At 34.1% G+C, this 24284-nt stretch overlaps 2 protein-coding genes and 1 long non-coding RNA gene across 3 annotated transcripts; 2 read left to right on the top strand and 1 right to left on the bottom strand.

Annotated features, from left to right (window-relative positions):
- The first annotated feature begins 8687 nt into the window (after positions 1-8687).
- On the top strand, positions 8688-13326 carry LOC120255294 (SKP1-like protein 21). Its single transcript, XM_039263144.1, has 8 exons — positions 8688-8893; positions 10329-10724; positions 10991-11215; positions 11470-11661; positions 11737-11847; positions 11968-12043; positions 13023-13129; positions 13222-13326. The coding sequence occupies exons 2-8, from the start codon at positions 10689-10691 to the stop codon at positions 13324-13326; spliced, it is 852 nt and encodes a 283-aa protein (XP_039119078.1). The 5' UTR covers positions 8688-8893; positions 10329-10688.
- A 728-nt stretch (positions 13327-14054) lies between these two features.
- LOC120255296 lies at positions 14055-14609 on the top strand. Its single transcript, XR_005534959.1, has 2 exons — positions 14055-14092; positions 14164-14609. It is a non-coding gene; the product is annotated as an uncharacterized LOC120255296 (long non-coding RNA).
- Positions 14610-16395: 1786 nt separating this feature from the next.
- Positions 16396-24054, bottom strand: LOC120255295 (signal peptide peptidase-like 4). The gene is made up of 13 exons (XM_039263145.1): positions 23901-24054; positions 23703-23814; positions 23421-23540; positions 22935-23086; positions 22662-22841; positions 21967-22001; positions 21559-21715; positions 21070-21123; positions 18825-18914; positions 18590-18729; positions 17174-17244; positions 16968-17051; positions 16396-16622 (listed from the first exon to the last, which is right to left on the bottom strand). The coding sequence occupies exons 3-13, from the start codon at positions 23527-23529 to the stop codon at positions 16522-16524; spliced, it is 1173 nt and encodes a 390-aa protein (XP_039119079.1). The 5' UTR covers positions 23530-23540; positions 23703-23814; positions 23901-24054; the 3' UTR covers positions 16396-16521.
- Between the last annotated feature and the right edge of the window lie 230 nt (positions 24055-24284).

Here is a 24284-nt window from a genome sequence, read left to right as displayed (position 1 = left end):
AGCATACAATTGGTTTTCCTAATTGTATCAATATTATTCCCACACCTTGGTCACTTATAATTAGTTTCTACCACTTTTAATTAGATTCTACTATAATTTCTATGTTAAAATCAGGTAGCAATTATTGCTTCTTTTAGTTTCTCAAAAGCTTCAGCACTTTTTTTTTACTCCAATTAAAACTACCCATTTTAAGCAAATAGGTTAGATGTTATGCAATAGTTCCAAAACACAATACCTATAGTACCTAGTGGTTCTTTTAGCTAGGGATGGCAACGGGTAGGGTATGGGTAGGGTATGCCAAAACCCTTACCCGTACCCGTAACCCCTACCCCATACCCGTACCTTTCAGGTTAAAAAACATCATACCCTTACCCTTACCCGCAGGGTACGGGTATACCCGCAGGGTACCCACTTACCCGTTGTTCAAATTATCGAATTAAATTTAAATAATATTAAAAATAAATTAATTATACATTATATTACAATCTTTAAACACATGTCCATAAATTCAAAATTACAAGTTGATATATATTTGTTTATCTTAAATTATATAATCACATAAAAATGACGTTTATTTAGGACTCAATGGTAACTCTACCTTTCGTTTTATTCATGTTTAACTATCTTGGTTTTTGTTTTAAATTTTTTCATATATCTACTATTTATATTTTATACAGCTTCAAATTTTAAAAATATCTAGTAAGATTTTGAATATAAAAAACATTATAAGTAATTCTCATAAGTTATATCCAATTGATTTTTTATTAGTATCTTTATTTTTCAGGATGTTCTTATAATTTATAGAATAAATTATTATAACATTATTTTTTTATATTTGTTTATTTTTTTAATTTAATTATGATTCTTAATATATATCTAAAATTCAATTTTGATAATATTATCAAATATAAATATAAAAATTAAATAAAATTTAAAATTGTTATAAACAAATATTTTAATGGATGCCTACTGTAGCAATTTCAATGTAGCAAAAGGCATTACTGTAGCAACTTCTAGATGTTACTGTAGCAGCCGCCCATGTGGTATTGTTGCTATTCCACCAACTAGGGTATTTTGGACCGTCGGATCGGATCGATCCTGGCCGTTCATTCAACTCTTGTAACCCTATAAATACCCCCTCATTTGTATATTTTGTGATATAGAGAATAGAAGGAAAAGAGAAAGAATATAGAGAAATAATAGAAGAAAGAAGAAGAAGTTAATTCTTCAGGGTTTTTGGGTTTTTGGTAAATACTCTGGCTCTCTATTCTTATTACTATCTTTACATTTATAATATATATTCTTAATACGTTATCAGCACGAATTTGCTCATATGAATTTTATTTTCTTTGACTCATCTAATATATATGTTATATATGTGGAATCCATTTCTAACACTGAATGCAGGAAGGTTCGACAGGTAATATAATACTAGCAAACCATACATTTTATTATTACATAATTTCAATCAACCATACATAAGGTTTTCTTAGAAGCATACATAAAAAACATACAGTACTAAAGCCACTAAGGCTAATATTACCAGTACTTTTAAAATTAACAAGAAAAACAATAATATTATTATTACAATGAGGTTTTCCATCAAATCCAAATTATCAAGCATCATCTTTTCTTAAGTTTTCGCGGCGACCCTCCGATCCCGGCGATCGTTGACAAAATCAGGTAAAAATCTGCCGTGCCCTTTTTCTCTTCTCCGTCGCCCTTCTCACTACTCCGCCGGCCCATTCGAGTTTCCCCGTCGGCAACTCGGCCGGCTTTTCTCCGTCGGCCCCCTACTTTCTTCTCTCCCTTATCTTTTACTTCTTCTTCCCTTTTAACTTATAGTCACTTTCAAACAAATTTTAATTCCCAATGCTGCAATAATTGTAGTGTATGAACAGTACCGTATACATGAATAGTGCTGTATACATGAATAGTATCGTACATGAACAGTACTGTATATATGAACAGTGTATATGCTTTATATTTTATTATGTACTCTCTATTCTAATTACATGCTGTATTATTATTTTGAAGAGAAAAAATGGCAAATATTGCAAAAAGAGAATTTGAGGCCCTTCAAATCTCGGGGAGCAATTATATATCCTGGAGTCTCGATATCAAGCTCCATCTGAAAGCAAGAAACCTGAGTAAAACTATTGAGGCTAATAACAATGAGCCTAGTGATAATAAGGCGAAGGCCTTAATATTTATAAGGCATCATATTGATGATGGCCTGAAGAATGAATACCTGACCATTGAGGATCCACAGGAATTGTGGTTATCCCTGAAAGAGAGATTTGAACATCTCAGAATGGTCTACTTGCCCAAAGCACGTAATGATTGGTCAGGCCTCAGGTTTCAAGATTTTAAAAGCGTGCAAGAATTTAATTCCGAGCTATTTAAAATTGTTTCAGTGCTACGTCTCTGTGGAGAAATAGTGACGGAAGAAATGATGCTCGAGAAAACATTTACAACATTTCACGCACGAAATGTTATATTACAACAACAATATAGAGAAAAGAATTTTACAAAATTCTCTGAATTAATTTCTTGTCTCCTTGTGGCGGAGCAAAACAATGAATTGTTGATGCAGAATCATCAATCTCAACCATCTGGATCAGCACCATTGCCAGAAATTAATTTTGGGCAAAGAAGATGACGTGGTCGCGGTACTGGTTTTAAAAACCGTGGTGGACGAGGTGGTCGAGGACTACGCGGTCGTGGTGGGGGCCGAAATAATATCGGACCACGCGATAACAGAATTGATGTACATCAACAAAAGCAACAAAGCCACAAGATGGGGTTAGAGACAAAGAAAGATACATGCTATGGTTGTGGCCTGGAAGGTCATTGGTCCAGAATTTGCAGGACCCCAAAATATTTTGTCCATCTTTACCAAGAATCACTTAAAAATAAGAAAGGTAAAGATATTGAGACAAATTTTGCTGACAACCCCATAGTTGATCCAATTGAGGATAATTCCATAAATAATTTAAATGTAACTGAAAATACATATTTAGATATGTCAGATTTCCTTATAGACTAATTTGTAATATGTCTTTATGTTTTATTAAGTTATGTTTTTCTTCTGTTTTGTTAGAATATGGCTGATGATGAATGCATTATTGATTGCGGGACAACGTATACTATTTTGACAAGAAAAATATATTTTATATCCTTATCAATGAGAAAGGCATGTATAGCCACAATAGCAGGGTCATCAGACCTAGTTGAAGGTTCTGCAGAAGCAGCATTGATGTTGCCAAATGGGACATCCTTGCAGATGAAAAATGCTCTCTATTCCCTTAAGTCTAGGAGGAACCTTTTAAGTTTTAAAGATATACGTCTCAATGGATATCATTTAGAGGCGGTTGATAAGGAAGGAAAAAGAATATCTTTATATTACACAAGTTATTTCATGCCACAAACGTGTACTTGAAAGCTTTCCTCGTATATCCTCGAGGATTATATTTTACACGCAATTAAAGTGATGGAATCACATACGGTATTAACCCAGAAGGTTAATGATCCAGAGGTTTTTAAAATATGACATGAAAGACTTGGACATCCGGGTGCTATAATGTTGCGTCGGATTATTACTAGTTCTCATGGGCACCCACTGAAGGATTATAAAATCCTAACACATAATGAATATGCATGTTCGAAAGATGTTCGATGGGAAAGCTAATAACCGGGACCTTCTATAACTAAGGTGATCGGTGAATCTCCTAAATTTTTAGAAAGAATACAAGGAGATATTTGTGGACCAATACATCCATCATGTGGACCATTTAGGTATTTTTATGGTTTTAATCGATCGATCGACTAAATGGTCCCATGTTTCACTACGCTCTACAGGAATGTAGCATTTGCAAGGTTATTGGCACAAATTATCGGGCTTAAAGCACAATTTCGGATTACCCCATAAAGACAATTCGCTCTTGATAATCTTTGGTGAATTTTCATCAAAAATCATTTTATGATTATTGTATGGCAGTTGGAATACATGTTGAGCATCCAAGTAGCTTTCATGTACATACCCAAAATGGGTTGGCGAGTCATTAATTAAAAAGACTCCAGTTATTGCCCATCCCAATGTTATTAAGGACGACCGCCTACAAGTGCATGGGGTCATGTTATTTTGCATCGTCTGCAACTTTTAATACTGGATCCGACCCTACTGCATGTAATTCATATTCACCACACCAACTTGTTATGGGTAAAAGAGCCCGATATTTCATATATAAGAATATTTGGTTGTGCGATGATATGTGCCAATACCACCACCAAATCGTATACAAAAATGGGTCCACAACGCAGACTTGGTATATATGTTGGTTATGATTCCCCTTCGATTATACGATATTTAGAACCATTAACTGGGGATGTATTTCTATCGCAAGATTTGCGATTGTGATTTTGATGAATCTGTCTTCCTTGCATTAGGGGGAGAAATGATCACTCAAAATGAGCCAAAAGAAATTGATTGGAATGCATCACGATTACATACATATGATCCTTGTACCAATGAATATGAACTTGAAGTTCAAAGGATCATTAAATTGCAAAAATATTGCAAAATGAAATACCCGATGCATTCAATCGATACTAAAATGATAACCAAATCATATATACCAACTCGCCAATGCTCCTGCAAGAATTGAGATTCCTAAGAATCCATTGAAAAGAAAAAATCATGTAGAAAAATAAACCACGACAAAAACGTGAAAAGACCAATTGGCGCAAAGATTCGACTCCTAGAAAAAGGAAGCGGAAAAATAAAGATAAGGATCTCCCATGTGAAAAGGGAGAGAAAATTATAAAAACCCTCGAACAAGTTAATGAAGAATCAATGGGGGATGATATTTACGAAAAATGTTGAAAAATTCAATTTGCTATGTAGATGATGGTCAAAGATTGAATCGGCATGAGACGAAATAAATGATATATTCATCTACATGTGGCTACAGATATAGAAATAAATACTCGATAATGATCGAGCCACGATCCATTGAAGAATGTCGACAAAGAAATGATTGGCCAAAAATGGAAAAAGCCATCCAGTCGAGCTAAATTCTCGTCAAAGCGTGAGGTGTTTGGGCCGATGAGTGCCAACACGGAAGGGATAAAACCAATCGGGTTATAAATGGGTATTCGTGAGAAAAAGAAATGAAAATAATCAAATTATGAGATACAAAAGCAAGACCCGGTTGCTCAAGGTTTTTCTCATATGCCCGTATTGATTATGAAGAGACATATTCTCCTCGTAATGGATGGAATTACTTTTTCGATTTTTTTAATTGCCATGGCGAGTAAGTAATAAATTAGATATGCAGTTGATAGATGTTGTCACAGAGCATATCCGTATGGATTACTTGAAAAATGACATATATATGAAAATCCACGAAGGATATAGAAAAACAAATATTATAAATAATCATCATTTATACTCTATTAAATTACGGAGATCTCTTTTATGGGTTAAAATAATCCGGACTGGATGTGGTATAACCGTCTCAGTGAATATCTTATAAAAGAAGGGTACCAAAATGATAGTATATGTCTATGTGTGTTTATTAAAAGTTATACTAACGGTTTTGTTGTAATAGCGATATATGTGGATGATTTAAAATCTTGTAGGCACTCCTTACGAAATTGCAATCGACAGATCATATTTGAGAAAAGAATTTGAAATGAAAGATTTGGGAAAGACCAAATTACGCCTAGGGTATACAAATCGAGCACTTATCCTCAGGAATATTTGTGCATCAATCAACCTATATAGAAAAGGTGCTCAAGAGATTCAATATGGAGAAGGCTTATCCACTGAGTACGCCAATGGTCGTCCGGACTCTTGATGTTCGAGAAGATCCATTTCAGCCCATGCGAAGAAGGAGAAATCATTCTTGGTCCAAAAACTCCATATTTGAGTCGCAATCGGTGCATTAATATACCTTGCAAATAATACCCGCACCGGATATAGCTTTTGCGATAGAAATCTTCTAGCAAGATACAGTTCTACAACGACACGAAGACACTCGGAAAGGAGTAAAAAGATGTGCTACGTTATTTACGAGGAACTACGGATCCGGGTTTATTCTATCAACAAGAATCTTCATCCAACCTCACGGGGTTTTCTCGATCGTTTGGATATCCGTCCCGACCCTCACAAAGGGCGATCTCAGACTGGATACATGTTTTCTTACAATGGTACAGTCATCTCATGGCGTTCTACAAAACAAACTCTTACAGCTACTTCATCAAATCATGCTGAAATTCTAGCTCTCCATGAAGCAAGTCGTGAATGCCAATGGTTACGATCTATGATTGGGCATATACAGTCATCATGCAAATTACCACCAGTAACAACAAATGCTACAATAATTTATGAAGACAATAGTGCTTGTATTTCTCAAATACAAGGAGGTTATATTAAAGGTGATAGAACGAAACATATATCACCAAAATTTTTCTACACTCATGATCTCCAGAAAGAAGGCGTTATTGAAGTTCAAAAGATTCAATCCAGTGAGAATCAAGCTGATCTATTCACAAAATCACTTCCTAAGTGCATTCATCAAAGACTTATACACAAAATCGGGATGAGAAGACTCAAGGATGTAAGTACTTCTGATATAAGTTAAAAGTTATTTATTTGAGGGGGAGACTGTACTCTTTTTCCCTTCGCCAAGGTTTTTGTCCCAATGGGTTTTTCCGAGGCAAGGTTTTTAATGAGGCAGTAACCCTCAAATGTACCAAGGATAGTGTACTCTTTTTCCTTAGCTAGGTTTTTATCCCACTGGGTTTTTCCTAGCAAGGTTTTAACCAGGCATATCCTTTGGTCGTAGGCATCCAAGGGGGAGTGTTATAAACAAATATTTTAATGGATGCCTACTGTAGCAATTTCACTGTAGTAACTTCTAGATATTATTGTAGCAGACGCAACACTGTAGCAGCCACCCATGTGGTACTATAGCAGCTGCCGGTACTATTACTATTCCACCAACCAGGATATTTTGGACCGTCGGATCGAATCGATCCTGGTCGTCCATTCAACTCTTGTAACCCTATAAATACCCCCTCATTTGTATATTTTGTGATATAGAGAATAGAAGGAAAAGAGAAAGAATATAGAGAAATAATAGAAGAAAGAAGAAGAAGTTAATTCTTCAGGGTTTTTGGATTTTTGGTAAATACTCTGGCTCTCTATTCTTATTACTATCTTTACATTTATAATATATATTCTTAATAAAAATAATATATTAAGAGAATTTGAAGTATTCAAATTAATCACCATGAAAATAGATATTGAGTAAATTATGAGTAAATGTTTAGTTTAATAAAAAATTATATATATATATATATATATATATATGAGAGGGTAAGGGTACGACCCGTACCCTCTTCAACGGGTAAGGGTAAAGGCACGGGTAGGGTAGAAGCATACCCTTACCCGACCCGTACCCGCTCAAAAACTAACGGGTAATACCCTTACCCGTACCTGTACCCGGTCAAAGAGGGTAATACCCTCTTTGATCGGGTACGGGTATGGGTATACCCATTGAGTATGGTACAAATTACCATCTCTACTTTTAGCTTCTCAAAAGCTTCAACACTTTTTTGACTCCAATAAAAACTACCATTTTTAAGCAAATAGGTTAGAAGTTGTACAATAGTTCCAAAACATCTAATAAATCTCCTATAGTACTTAGTTGACCCAAAAAAACCTCTCAGTCCTTCTCAATCTTCGTTACATAATCATCTATAAGCAAATTTTCTTATTATTTCATCATGAGATGTTATGAAACTAAATGACATTCGAGAGGAATGAGTGGTCTATTTGGATTTTTTTTGTCACCGCATATCATGTATCAAACATTTGATTACTCATACTTTATAAAATAATTCAATTATATTTTATCTCAATGATACATTGGAAGTATCTAATGGTTTGTTGTGGTGTTCAACTCAATAAATAAAAAAAATTGTCTTAAAAAATTATAATAGTTTTATAAAGTATAAACATAAAAAAAACTTATGGTCTGACTTTAGAATCATAAATAAGAAAAACTCCTTATTTATCACACACTATAAGATATGTATCGATATTAAAGTAACCTTTAAAATAAATTATCTTAATGTGTCTTTCAAGCCACATATTGTTCATTTATCAAATAATTTATTATTCATGCCCTATAAAAAATTCAATGATATATTATTTTTAATATTACCTACATAGCAAATATATAATAGTCCAATTGAAGTATGTATTTCTATAAATATAAAAAAAATTATTAAAATATTATAATAATTATATGGAGTATCAACGTATAAAATCTCCTTTTGTTTTAATTCTAAAACCATCCTAAAAATTTGTTTATATATTTATTGCACAATACTCATATTGTAAGTGTAAATCTCATTGAACAACTGTTTGATATTTTAATTATTTTTAAAATAAATGATTTAGATATATATTTATTTTATTTTCCCGGATTTATCAATCAAAGGAGTACTCATCCCCATAATTCAAGACCAATTTCCTTAGTTAGTTATCCGAGAATCGCCGAAATAGGCCCAAAGGAGTACTCATCCCCATAATTCAAGCCCAATTTCCTTAGTTAGTTATCCGAGAATCGCCGAAATAGGCCCGGCCCATTTATAGAGAGAGAGAGAGAGAGGAGAGAGCCGCTCGACCACCCCGCCCAAATCTCACGACGAAAACCCTAGCAATCCCAATCCCTCTCCATTCCATCCCTCTCTTTTCCCCGATTTCACTCTCTCCTTATCCCCATTTCGTTATCCTTTGATGTTTCTCTCCCCTTTCTCTTCACCATTAGCCCTTCGCCACTCTCTCAATCGAATCCTAGCACCGTTGTTTGGGTTTCAGGTTTTCCAAGACCCTTCCTTCGCTCTTTTTCTTGCATTTATTGGTTTTCTATCTCTGATTTGTGGATACGTGGTGTTTTTATATATATATATAAAATTATGAATGGTATGGGTTGTGTGCTTGTTTGTGAATTTTGTTGGATAGGCGGAGATGTCATTTGGATCTTAAGGGCTTTAGGGTTTGGTATCTGGTGTTATAAAGATGCGAATTTGCTGATAAAGTAGCATGCTTGATGCTTTTTTATAATCTTTTTTATGCCAATATTGTGGACATCCAGTTTTTTGTTTGTTATTTTTTATTATAGGAATTCCTACTTGAGCTTTTTGCATTTCAGGAGAAACTCTGCTGGATAAGAAATTTTTGGACTACAATTTTGATATCACCGTACTGGATATTAATGTGAAAATTCGAACTGATTCTTATTCTAGTATGTGAAACTTGGCAATTTGTTTTTCTTTGTAGCATTCTTCATCTTATTTGAACTACTGTGCTGTTATGTACTTCAGCCTGTGGTTTTTCTTTTCATTTACCTAGTTGGATATTGGTATGGTTTTGGTTAAGTCTCTTTTTTAATCATGTTTACTGTTATATAGTGTTTGCTTGTGGATGGGATTAAAAAAATGGAAAGGTAGAGATCTTAACGCGGGAATTTCAAAAGTATAATCATAATGCATTTCTGCTTGCCAGACTTGTAATGCTTTGGCCATTTGGCGTTTACGTTAACGACGACCCACATTCAGTCTTGTTTTACTACAGTGCGAAAGTTGTGTTAAAACAAATTTAAAATTTGTTTGGTCATGTTACCTTTATTGAACGGTGATTACCTATACCAGTCAACACTTGCCTCTATTCATTATCCAATCAAAATTAAAATTTTACTAGAAGGTTTCCTGTATGCTTGTCCAAATTACATTTCTTAAATTACCCTTATCCAACATAGGCTATTACTGCCAAGTTTTGGGGGTAGAGTTAGGTGGTTATGATTATAAGTAATTATTATGGTATGACGGAGACCTCTATATTAATATTTTTTGTCATGTGTAGGTTATGTTTTACGAATACATGACTAAATATCACCCTTTATTTTCAATCAAAGTTATTAATAAGTGTATTATCCTTTAACAAATGGTAGTTTGCATGTTTTATTATAAAGTTGGCAGTGTAATACTTGAAATATGCAGTGCTTTCTATTTTCGGTAAGAGAGATATATTGTAGTTACAGATCAAGAGTTTCTTCTATAACCCTTGTGTTTGCCTTGCATTTGTGTTACAGCCATATTTGGTATTTTTTGGTGGCGATTGCAATGGCTTTGATATTGGATTTCTTAACCTTGGTTCTTATTGTATTACCTTGCATTTACCATTTTGTTATGCAAATGTGAGTTGGAGATTAATGTCATGTTTTTTTTTTTAAAAATTTCTGATTAAATTTCAGGCGATCTGTCGGTTTCCCTAATTTGGCTGATCACATATTTGACAACTTTCAAGTCTGTTAATCTGCAACTGGGAGTCATGCTATATCGTACTCTCCCAATTTTGTTTCTGCTAATTATCAGCTTGGGATGGTTAGAAATGATGAAAGATTTGCTGCTCGGATTTGTAAATCTTCAATCATGGGTTGTTTCTGTGAAGAGTTGCTAGCTGCTCAATAACCAGCGCTCTTTGGCTTTTGCTTTTTTTATTTTTTTTATTTTTCTATTTGTCTATTTTCCTAATATAGGATAGTGTAACCGGAGGATTTGTGTTTTGACTTCATCCCAGTTTTCTATTGCTTTCTGCATAGATAACTAAACAAATGTCAGAAAGCGCAATGGCAATTATTAAACCTGAGGTATGGTGAATATTTCCATGCTGTCCACTACACTAATTTCATATACTTGTAGGTTACGACTTCAAATTAATTTTTTTTCATGTTCTGTTATTACTTGGCTATATTGTCATAAGTGCTAACTGATTTTGTAATTATTGGCTACACACTCACATATTATCTGACACTCATCTTTCATATGGAAATTGTAGTGGGAAGAAGATATCCTGCACCTCAGTATTTATAAGAGATTTATAAAATTATTATATATATATCTTTTATTTTCACAGGCTTTGAAATCATTTATTTGGTTGCAAATGGGTGATGGGTCCTTGCAGCAAATAGAAGAGGAGGTTGCCATGTTCTGCCCCATGATTTGTCGAGAGATTGCTCAAACAGGCATGGGATCTTCGAAGAACTATCCGATCTCCCTGCCACCAAGAGTAAATCCATCCTCCCTTAGTTTGATCCTAGACTATTGCAGGTTTCATCAAGTTCCTGGTCGTTCCAACAAGGTATCACTCCCTTCAATCGATCTGTTGCCATCAGATTTAATTTTGTAGTTTCCATGTAAGAGCGCATGATAGGTTTAGAAATTCAATACAATTTTGCAGGCTTTGTTTTTTCTGTGCTGACAAATTATGATTGCTTGTTGGAATTAATTTTCAAAATTGAACATCTTGCAACAGAGATTATGCGCATGCAAGGTTATTCCAGTTGAATGTATCTACTTTTTGGTGTTTGTCTAATAATTTCTCCTTTTGTCTAGGAAAGGAAATCCTTTGATGAGAAGTTTGTCAAGATAGACACAAAGCAATTATGTGAGCTGACTTCTGCTGCTGACAGCCTCCAGTTGAGGCCTTTGGTTGATCTCACTAGCCGTGCCCTTGCACGCATGATAGAAGGAAAAACTCCTGAGGAGATACGGGAGACTTTTCATTTGCCTGATGACCTCACTGAGGTAGTTGTCACATGATTCTGGAAACCTCACTTTGCTCATTGAAAGTCTGATAATTCTCCTTCTTCCATTTATTAGGAGGAGAAATTAGAACCATTGAAGAATCCAACTGATGATCCACGGATTCGATTATTGAATCGACTTTATGCCAAGAAAAGGAAAGAACTGAAGGAGCGTCAAAAGTTGCAGGTTATTTGTATATTTAAAATTGTAATTCAGCTAGATGTTTCTTAATCAAGAAGCTTTTATACGCCTTGAAAATTGAATTCCTTATTTGATTGACTGCTGAAAAGTGTACCATTGTTTCAGGATGTGGAAGTTGAAGAGAGGGTGGATGATCGTTCAGTTGATGATCTTCTATCTTTCATAAATGGTGGTCATCAGGGTATGTTCAAGTAACTCTGGCTCCACTTTCTTGATTGCTTTTCTGATTTTGGCAATAGGATTGGATTTTGTCACATGTTTTTCCATAATACATTATTTTTCCTCTCTATGTTTTTCAGTTACTGCTTCAAGAATTCTAATTATTATAAGGGATCTGTGCTAGGTCTTTTAGCAGAGTGAGGCTTTTTGTGGAATTTTAATAAATCTGAGTTAACTTAAATTTAGAGTTGTTCTAGATCTTTTAACTGCCGTCTGTGTTTGGGTAGTTTCATTTGACTTTCTAATCTTCATTACAAAACAAAAGGCACATTAGTGCATGCTACTTCACATAGTACACATATTTGTGGCAAATATAATTCACTTTCCTAGTGCTTTTCTCCTTCCATCCATACTCCTTCTTTGAGAAGGCAATAGAGTCAGAGTGATGACTCCTTGAAAATTCCTGGTGTTATGTTGAAGTGAATACAATTTAGCGTGTAAGCTGATTTAGTACTTTTTGTCATCAATCTTTATATGGATTTTCACAATAGTTCTCTTTTTTATGTGCAAACCAAAAGTGCTTGTTTTAGCTGACCTTGTATGCTATTGAAAATTAGTGCTACATTCACTATCAGCTTTATCTTTCTGCTTAAGCCAAATTTGTATTTTTCATAATTATTGATGTTACTGTACTTGCTAACTCTGAAGGAGATGTTCCATGGTCATTTATACATTTGCATGTTAATTACCTAAATTTTAATTCTATTTAGCTTAAGACTCATGTTTTTGTTCTCTTTGCTTTCAAATATAATTAACTGAAAAATTGTGTAGGGGGAGCCTTTTTGTTTATGCTGCAATCTGGGAGCATAACACAGCAGTATTTGTTCTCTTCAATTTGTAGTGGTCCTTCGCTGTTTCAAAGTGTGGTCAATTAAGTTGATTTAGCAGCTTTTTTTTTTCTTGGAAAAGCTGAATTGATATCTTGTCTAATCTGCTTCCAGCTGATTCAAAAGGTGCAAGATCTGCCAAGAATAAAAAGAAGAATAGGAGGAGGAAAGATCAGTCAAATGATTCTTCCACAGATGCCACCAATAAAACTCACAGAAAGGTTTGTTAGTATTTTTGGTAAAGTGGTAAACTGATTTCCTGATTATTTAATTTCTAGCTGCATTTAACTTAGACATTGCACTGACCTTTTAGGATGCACCGGATCATTCTACCTTATCCCATGAGGTTGATGTCAGCTCATCCAACAGTCCAAGCAGACACCCAAAAAAACACAAGAAAGTCCTGAAGATGCTTTGACTTCAAGATCAGCTTTTGAGGATCCTGATATTGATGATGAGCTTGACCCTGAGATGAAGGAAATGCTTGATAAGTGAGTTTTCTGGACTTGAGCTTGTCTGGAACAATATTGATCTGCATTATTGGGGTCTTTAAAGATTTTAGAAGAGCATTGCTGTCATCAATACATGCACATCCTCCGTCATTTTTAGATTTTGTGCATTCTGACTTTTTCACATGTTGTAACCTAAATTGCATAGGAACTTGATGAGAATATACCATCTAGATAAATTTGCTCTTGTGATCCAGCTTGTGTTTATATGCTTTAATGACATTGATTTATTCAAGTTTACATTGATGGGTGTAGAGAGGTTGAAGATTTTGCTCGGAGATTGAATTCTGATTGGCCTGAAAGGATGCAGGAAATTCTCTCTCTAGGCCAAGAGAGAAAATTTGTCCCAAACTTAATGAATGGAAATGGTTCCCTTCGGAGATACACAGGTGTGGTTGCTTTCCTTTTCATCACTGATCTCTAAACTTATAGAGGGATTCAATATTTGTTCATTACCTTTAAAGAGGAATTTTTTTGTGCATAATCCTTTTTATTCTTTTTGATCATCTATTCCATTTTTTGAGGGATATTATCATGTGATGTGGGCACTTGCTGATAATTTCTGAATTTTGATTTTTTTGATTTACTTCATATCATCCAATTTGATCAATTGTGACCCTATTTTATGTTGGTTCAGATAAATAGGAGACGCGTTTTGCTGCAGTCTTGTTTGAGGTAATAACTGTTAATTTGTTTCTGTATGTTCACAAGTTCTTCATATAATGCTCACATACCATCGACTGCAGGGCTTTCGCAGAGATTGGGAAAACAAAATTGCGTTCAGGCGCAGAGAAAAACCTTGTAACTGCATTACCAACCACCACCTCCTCTGTTGAATGCTCTTGAACGCGCTGACAGTTAAATCAAGGAGTGCGGTAAGCTGCTCAGGTGTTTCTATAAGAACATTACAATCTGGAATAGAGGTTCTTGTGAAACTTTTGTTCAGCTGGGTAGGCACTTGCTTCCCCAGCCAAGTGCAATTGAAGATATGAAAGTTTTCCTGGGGGATTATGTTTCTTTCAATGCATCTCCTCCATTTCAGCTGGTCAAGCATCAACAGTAATGTTGGCTACTTATCTCAATAATTTTCATTTTTTTTACTTTTTGTTTTGGTTGTTGTTGAAGAGGGGTTGTAAGAGTTTGCTGTAAACATCTGCAATAATGCATTCGAGGTTTTCTTCCTACTGCATCAGCTCTGTTGTGCATGCGTTGGATATTGGGTGAGTTTGGTATGGAATTTTTAAATATAGGCCCCTTGTATTTGATATATTTACATATACCTTAAGGATTTAGCTGGTTTAGAAGGAATATCAATAGAATACTATTTAGAAGTGTCTTAATGAATTGTGAAGTATTAAATTACTGTTTTAGATGAATCTATTTCAAACCATGATATGGGAAGCATTCTCGGCATGGAAGGTAAGAAAATAGTGTTACTGTGGATAGCAAAGATTATGTGTGTAAATGATGGGATTTAAAAGGATATGCATCCAATTATGATACTTGAAAACGTATATGCACAAATATGATATGTACAGGTAGAGTGGTTGACGTATTCGACTCTCATGCGGGAGGGGGGCTGAGGGTTTGAGGCGTAAATACGGTGGATGTATAGGAGTTTGAGAGTTTTTTTTTTCAATACATAGTTGAGACATAAATATAGTGGATGTGTGGTGGTTTGTTCACATTGTAAATGTATATATACTGGGCGAATTTCTTCGTTGTATTGGTTTTTTTTATAATTTTAAGCGTTTTGAGTCAATATTGTATATAAACATGCAATGGAAATGATAATTAAATAGCTCTTTATAATGGAAACTATTGGTATATCTAGTTTTGAAAAATCTTGTGATAATTTATGGCCTTAACAAATAAGTACAATTAATTTTTTTAATCATTAATACCATACTTAATATAAACAAAAATTAATTAACAATGTGCTTTTTTTTTTCTTCAAATTATTTATTTTATAATTAACAAATAGTAATGAATATTATATATAAATATATATTACATATCATATAATTAAAAAATAGTTCATAATTATAAAATAATATTTAAAAACATTTTATTAATCTACAATCTACTCGAATGACTCGAAGATTGAACCATTATTTGACCTAGAGCCTAAACGAGTTTTATATTTAAGCTGTTTCTAATAAGTAAACTCAAATTAACAAACTGTTTTTATACTTCTCTCATAAAATAAAAATATATTTTTAATAATTATAATTTGAAATATTTAATGAAATATTTAATGTAAACAAATAAATAGTATTAGACATTTCCCATTGCATTAAATGCAAACAAAACAAGCACAAATGTAATAGAATTTAAAAAAAAAAAAACTTAAAAATCTTCTTTAAAATCCTCTCAAAACAAATTATACAACTATTTTAAATATATGTATATATATATCTATAGAGTCACAAGAGAAAATTATTTTTATGGTGTAATTTTTATTGATTTATTTTAGGTTTTGGTTGAAGGAAAAACACATTAACAGAAGAGATGTGAAAACCATCACAGTAAGAAATTACTTTCATGGGGTTTTTTTATTTATTTATTTATTTTAGGGTTTTGGTAGAAGGAAAAACACATTAAGAAGAAGAGATGTAAATAAATAACTTTGTCATAACCATTTCACCATTTAAACGAATTGTTACAACTTGGACTATTGAGCAAATTTTTCAAATGCATTTCAATAGTGAGATTTTATTCATTATATATAAGCGCAACATTCAATATTCTATTTAAAACAGTACAACAACACTCAACTTCTATCATTACTACTCTAAAAGCCAACTAATTGGATGAGAAAATGTAAAATATTTTAATTGAGAGTATATAACACAAGCTACATCAAACCCCTGTTTGCAGAATTGAGAGTTCATATGATCATTGAAATAATAGACTATGTACATCATCATGTTGCTTTGTTTTGGATAACAACAACACACATTAACAAGCACAAATTATTGAACTCCCTCAATGATTACTCTTACAATATACTAAAATTTGATGAACATAATTCAAGGTCAAACGGTTCATAACAGTCTGTTTTATATTGTGCATAGTACAAAATATATCGAAGCCAGCTGCGCTTACTCAGTTGATTGGATATGCGGGCATGCCCTTTCCGGTTCTCCTCTGGTCCAGAGATTTTTCAGTTCGCCTCTTCTTTTCCCTATCATTAGCAGTGTGCCTGCAAAAATTTTATAATGAAATGCAATCACACCCTTTGACGTCTTCGATTAGCGTCTTTGTACAACAAAAACAAGCACAAGCATGGAAGTACAACACCATGTCCATCACAATATATCTCATATTATAATGCTCGTAAATGCCCACTTTTTCCCCTGAACATTACTTGTACCGTATTCCTAATAAGTTTTAAATCCTTGATTAAAATGAACATACTTAATTTTGAAGGACCAAAATGAACACACTTTTATATCTATATATATTGTTCAAGTGGCAACCAATCATGGAAGTCATGCTTGTTAAGTTTGAACTATTTATTATTTAATGAAAATGTGTTGTGACATACCTAGCATGATTGGTACAATGTAAAGAAGGGCTGGCTGGCCATGTCCATCCATCAAAGTCAAGGCAAGATATGTGCCGAGCAAGCCTGCAGTGATTCATAGTGCCAGACCAAAATTTAGCAGATACGACAATAAGGCTTCTTGTGTTCTCTTATTTTGTATTTTTAATAGATGCTGTTTTATAGAACCAATGCTAAAGTTCACTTACCAGCACCATAGGCGGTCATCGACCATAAGAAGTAGCCATTTCGAAGTTTTTTCTTTGCCAAAAAATCATATCTGCGGAAACAAAAAGCTGCATAGTATCTATGCCACTGCAATTGGGGCCAACCATTGCATTTAAAGGATACCAAAGAACAATGCAATGTATGTATATAATATATATATATATATATATATGTGTGTGTGTGTGTATCTTACATTTAAGAATGGAATGAGACCTACTCAAAAAACCACTAGAATAACAAAAGGATGGAAATTAAGAATCTCTTATACTAAGAGCCTGGTTATTAGACTCCCGAAATTGCATCATGACATGACGAAAATAAGTTCCATGAAAAAAATTGGAGTGAGGCTTTTTGCATATAACTCACTGAAATCTACCATTTTTGTGAGAAACTATAATGTCTTTTTTATAATTGCGTATAACTCCCTTAAATCACCTTTATTTCAAATGCATCCCTGCAGTTAGTTAGGCCCTTTGAGCCATGGTCAATCAGGGGCTAGCTTTAACTCAAAGATGTGAAATGACCAGAAATGCTAGCCGACATAAGCTTGAGAGAGGAAAAATAAAATAAAAAGAATAAAAACTTTTATCGCTTTTTCTTCTCACATGCTGTGGAAGAGAAGAAAAACAAAGGTTTTTAAGGTTTCAATACATTCCTAAGAATTTCATATCCCAAATCTGCATTTTGCACATGCGGACAAAAATGTCATTCCTTAAATCATGTAAATAATTTCAGAAAAAGAGTCCAAACTATATCAAATATTCACAGAAAATTCTTCAAATATTGTTAACTTGGGGACTTATCTGCACATGGAAAATGATTTCAGGGGTTATATATAATTATGAAGAAGACAGAGTTTCATATAAAAGTGATTATTTTAGGGTTTAGGATTTAGATATAAGAAACAAGAGTATTGTGCTAAACGCCTATTTAATGCAAATTGGCAATATATATATATATATATATATATATATATTATAAAATGAAGGGATCATGTTCACTTCAGAGATTTCCTTGAGCATTGAAAGAAAAAGAAGAAAAAGAGAGAGGATAATATGATCAAAAATAAACGGTCAGAACACGTGACAGGGGATTTGTAATAGTTTGTGACAGTACAGATGCAGGCTTAAATTGACAAAAAAGCTTACCTGGAACTCTATAGAGCTAGCACGTCTACTTATCTAATAGCCATTAATCAATTCTATATTTCAAATACTAGTTGAAGTTCATCTTCTAAAAAAATCCCATTTGAGTGATTAAACTCTTTTCAGTTCATGCACAGCAAGAATAATCCATACAACAGAGATATTGAACATAAAGCACAGGCTTATATTATGAAATAAAACATGCAGTAGGGAAATGGGGAAATCTTCACAGGAAGTAGATAGAGTTTGAACCTCAAAGAGAAGGCAACCAACAGGCCTGGTAGTAGGATGTCTCCAAAACCAATGATACTGTAACCGCCCCATGGATCAAACATTCGAGGGATTTTTAGTAGCATAGGCACATCCTCTCCAGTTTTTATCACTCGAGCAACCTATGCAGAGAGAACAACAGCACTTTTCTCTTTATATACTGTTGGTTATCGAGGAAAGTCATCATCCTGTAAGCAAATTTCAAAATGAAACTTACCACAATCATCACACTTTCATGGAACCACCTGAAAGAAAAACCCAGAAGATGATCATACAGGAAGGCACAACTAAGAAGCACAGTACCCACCTGATAAAATTCAAGAAGTTAGCACATGTAAAATTACACCAAATGATTCACTAAGCATAACACATCTCCTCATCACCAAGGAATTTTGAAGTTTTAATTAGTTATATTCATCCTTATGAAGACAAAGATCCCATATTATTCATTTTGCAGGCTATCACAACTTTGCATATGGCTTTATTTTCTGGCTTATGTTATAATTGGCAACTTAATAAGGTTACTAAAAATGAAGATAACAATGTGTAGAAGCAACATAATTTTCTTTGCTTATTGCCTGCATGATAACAATGCTTTGATCAAATACTGGCAAATCATAAACATTACCAAAACCAGTAGTATTTACTATGAGTAATGATATTTTTACCGAATAGATTTCCCGAATGATGTGGATGTCAAGTTGGCATCCATGTCAGCATTCATGTCATTCTTTCTTTATCTTTTTTTTTTTAAGAAAAATTTAATTTCTTTTTATTATCTAAATCCTAAATTTAAACATTTAATCGTAAAAGATAAATATGTAAATGATAAACCGAAAACTCCCTAAACCCTAAACTGGAAATCACAAACCCCTGCAGGGGGTTTGTGATTTCTTGTTTAGGGTTTAGGGCATAGGATTTAGGGTTTAGGGTTTTAGAGCTTAGGATTTAGGGTTTAGTATTTATTATTTAGGGTTTAAATTTTTAGATTTTTAGGGTATAGATTTTGTAGTATTTGGGTTATGATTTTAGATATAGTTTTATAATTTTTTAAAAATTTTAAGTATTTAAAAATTTTTAAGGTTCAAATTTGAAGTTTATATAAAAAAAAAAATTACGTGGATGACAAGTTGGGTATCCACGTCATTCGGGAAAATTATTCGGTAAATCTATTCGGTAAAAATATCATCACTCATTTACTATCTAATGTTACCTTGCTTTAGCCACAATCACAAAGTATAGAACAATTTGATATAAAACAAACAACAATTACAGAAAAGAAGCTTGGAATTCATTGATAGATCTGGAAATGCAAAGAACAGCCATGGAAATACAATGGACATGATGTTTCACAAACCACCGCCCCACCAAAAAGGGAAAGGGTGGGCTTGTGTAATCAACCAAAAGATATCATTGTTGTTCTGTAATTAATTAGGGTAAAAATATAACAAGTGGCGAGACAAAAATTGACTATATAACAACTAACATTATAATCCTACTCTAACGAGTGATTTTTTGCCATGAGTGTAACATATACTACCAGGTCATCCTTGGCTATATGATTGAGATATGTATCATTCTGAGAAAGAGAATACTACCACTTGATGTGTTGTGAGAAGGATATTAAATTATATTACATCTACAAGGAATCAATGAGGTTAAAACCAAGGTAGCCTTCTAAAGAGCAAAGCGGCTCAAGATTCAAAGTACGGCAGAAACGAAAACCATTGCAGATTTCCAGTAAAAAAAAAAAGCTTGTAAATGAAACCAAGGTAATAGCATGCATGTCGATACTACTAAAGCTGCATCCAACTTATTAAAAGATTTCATGAACATTCTCCTAGATTTGAGCAAGCAATTTACTATTAGTGCACAAACTTTCAACATGACAATGTGCCAGATTTGGTTCTTTAATCATAGAAACATCACTAGTTCTTGGCAAGATGGGAGAAAAGGCCATGGCTGTATTGGACATGTATTTTTACACAATTTTTCAATAATTGATAATTTTGATAAGTATCTTCCTTGTTAACTGGTTAAAGTAAACTGTTTTGAGCTAAAGAGATCGTCAAATTATGGTACAACACTATTATTTGGTATGGTTTAGGTTTAAAAATTGCCTAAGAGTCAAATTGTGCTTTTATGAATTTAAGTGTTGGGGGTAGTTTGATAATTTCAAATTTTTTAACGGCTGGATTGTGCCAAGTATCCTGGGATCTCTATAGGAGTAAGATAAATCTTTTCCAAGAAATCAGTTAATGAAGAATACAGTTTTTCATCATCTTTATGCTATTGTTGAGGGTGTGATTGCCTTCTTTTTTAAAGTTGATTACTTCGACCATCTGAGTGTGATAGCCTAAAAACCTTATGTGTGATTGTATAATCCTGCATCATGAATATTACATCAATAACTGCTGCTATCAGTTTTGTGACTAATGAACTGAAAAGAAATAGCATATTACCTTGAGATTTGGTACATGAACAATCTGGAGGACTGTAATAATCAATGCAATACCCTGGTTCAAAAAGTTCAAAAGGCAGATTATAAATAGAAGGATACCAAATGAGAGAACATACAAAATCAAACCAGCAGGCAAACATTTAGATTTGAAGTTATTTCACAAAAAGAAAATAAGAATAGGAACTTGGGATCATCAAAACTTTCTGCAAATTAGTGACTCACATATTGAACTGTCTCTCACGGGTGCAATCCAAATGCAAGGATTAATCAGTTTAAATTAAGGTCCACTACGATTGGCACCCATGGAAATGCGCAGTGACTCATTTCACTACCAAGTGGCCATTATTTGAAGTCCTCAGTGCTACACACCTCAAGTGAAATCTATCTTAAGTGTTCGCTAGGTACTGCTGCATCGGAAAAGGATGCTCAACACACTAACATACCATGATACTTGTGTAACACTGCAAAAAGCACAAACACATCCTCTTACCAATATATCTTGGCCTATCCAGGCAAATGATATTCGGCGATAAACAGCCCAAATGACAGCAAATGCTATGCAGAAAGGAGAAACAGCGAGAGTAAGGTACGAGACATCTCCAAAGAAGGGCACTTTAATAAATGATTCTCCAGCGCGTTTAAACCACCTGGGAACATTAACATGATTAATAAAATATCACAATAATTGACCACCTGTTAGCTATGGCAAAGAAAAGAATGCTTGACAAAGAAATACAATAAGGAAACCAAACATAAGGAACCTTGATTTTTTTTAAATATTTCAATAATGGATGTCAGGCTCTTAATTTACAGCTAGTTGATTTCATGTCTCCCTCTGGAAACAAACTAGACTAAAAGAAATCCATGCTTGAAGAAGAATTAGAGACAATTAGCATACCTTGACAACAAAACCACCAAGCAAGTTTGCAGGCCCTGAAGGAAGAATGAAGAATAAGCAGTTATTTGAGTGATAGAATAATATAGATCATCAACATTGCATGTTAAGGAAACAAACTGATCTTGGAAACATGAAGTGAGAAATTGAACTTTTGCACATCCAGGCCTCTTATCTGAAAATACTAAATTCTCTTGAGTCTTTGCCCTTTGAAAAACATCACTTATACCATGTGACCTTGACATTAGAGTTTGTGCTTCAAAAAGAAATCAAATTCAGACTGACCAAAGATAAGAAGAAGAAAGCTATGCAAGCAAGTGGTGACTGGGCCAGAGCATAAAAAAAGAACTTAAGACAAATCTACTCAAAGAGTGATATTTGTCACACGAATAATACACCAAGATTGCCATGCCATCTACTGGGATATATAGATACCAGATATGTAACACCTATCTTTTGAGTCAAATGGTGTTTCAAGACATCTTTTGCCAGATCAAAATTGTAGCTCAACACTACTTTTCTCATTTTAATGACTGCAGAAAGGAAATATTCCTCGGTGAGACTGACAGCAGATTGCAGTGCCAAAAAACAGTATGCACTCTGTTTTAACCAATTTAGAATGTAAATAACTAGGTATTGTTATTATAATGAACAGAAGAACGATGCAGTCAAAGAAAAACAAAGGTGATATGACGCACCTCCACTCCTCCAATGCAAAATAGAATCACCAAAAGCTCCACAAACCACGAGGACATGCGTTTGTAAAGTAAGATCAGGAAGCATGATGCAATCACAACAAATAGAAGTGCAGACGCGGTGTTAATGTCCACAACACCACTGCCACTGGTTTCCATCTTTAGCAACTCTTCTGGAGCATCCTGAGAATTATTTCATCTGTGAGATACGAAAGGGCATTCTTCCAATCAGAATGCTATAAGGCCTACGAAATATCCTTCTCAATAAATCAACACCTTTAACAGCTTCTCATGTTCGGTAGATGCTTCTCTAGCACTCCATGCTGACCAATAAGAAGCACACAATATAGTACAGACTGCCATTAACCATAGAAACACCTCTGCTGTATCCACAAGAGGACGGTCTGGAGAGTATAACTGCACTGCAACTAAAGGATATACAGCCGTATCAGGAGAAAACAATGGTAGGACATTAGTCAGCATTCTGAAGCAATCTTTTTGACATTGGTGGAACAAGGTACATAGCTTGAATCTAGTAAGGAAGCTCATGCAATAGTTGCTCCAAGTGGACTTCCACATACAAATTGACTTGGCATATGAGTACCATATAAAGCTAGAAACAATATGCTTCTGTGGCAAAATATCTATTAAAAAAATAAAGGATGGCATACTTCAAGTTTGATGTGACAGATATTTGAAGGAAATGGCTTTTTCTGCAAAATAATCTAGGTGCCCTTGGCAAGAAGAACACAAACAACTCACCTGCAACACCATTTTTGATAGTACTCTCCAGGCTCGCACCAGCATCTTGAGGGAGCATAACAGCAGGTATATTTATATTGAGATCTGTCTCATTGCGATCACAGACCATTTTGTATAGCTCTGCACAACATAAAAATAAAACTAGAGACACTTAAAGCTAGTTCAACCATATCAGCATGAATTAAAGATACAGTAGCCTAGACTTCAAAATTACAAATTTTTATCCAATACTGAAGATTTTGGGATTCTAAAGGCGATGAATTTCAAGCAGGAAACACATACCTCTACAGTTATTTATGATAAGGATAGCAGAAGCACCAGCAGCCTCTGCAACTTTTGCTTTTGATGTAAATTTGCATTTACCCCGGTGTACCAATAGGACTTCTCCAGAAAGCTGAAAAATGGGTAAAATATCAAAAGAAAGAACTTGCACCACATTGGAATATCATTGATGACCAAGAAAGGGGAATAGAGAAGCACCTTTTTCCTAGGTGGACTGCAGAGATCAGGAGGATCTGCTATTAAAAGACGGGTTCGATTGGCATGCCTTTCTTGAGATTCCAATGGAGTGCCAAATCTAGCACCAACACCAACAAACTCACTGTCTTCTCTATTATCAATCCATGTTTGCACTTTTACCTAATGAGTATCAGATAATGTGAGAGAAACTTGTCAAGTAACATTTAAGCAGAGTCTTCCACAAGTGGACTGTGATTAAGTTAATGCAAGTTGTAAATAAAATAAATTGAAAATTGACAATAAAAAGTATGAGCAGCATTTTGATTTTGATTTCAGCAAAAATCAGAGAACTTTTCACTAAAAGAGTAACAGTCATTAGGGCAAACGCTAGCACCACTATACACA

This window comes from Dioscorea cayenensis, unplaced genomic scaffold (genome assembly GCF_009730915.1).
Source record: "Dioscorea cayenensis subsp. rotundata cultivar TDr96_F1 unplaced genomic scaffold, TDr96_F1_v2_PseudoChromosome.rev07_lg8_w22 25.fasta BLBR01000931.1, whole genome shotgun sequence".
In the NCBI taxonomy this organism is placed as follows: domain Eukaryota; kingdom Viridiplantae; phylum Streptophyta; class Magnoliopsida; order Dioscoreales; family Dioscoreaceae; genus Dioscorea; species Dioscorea cayenensis.
Note: the sequence above shows the minus strand (reverse complement) of the source record. Positions and strands in the feature narration are given on the sequence as shown.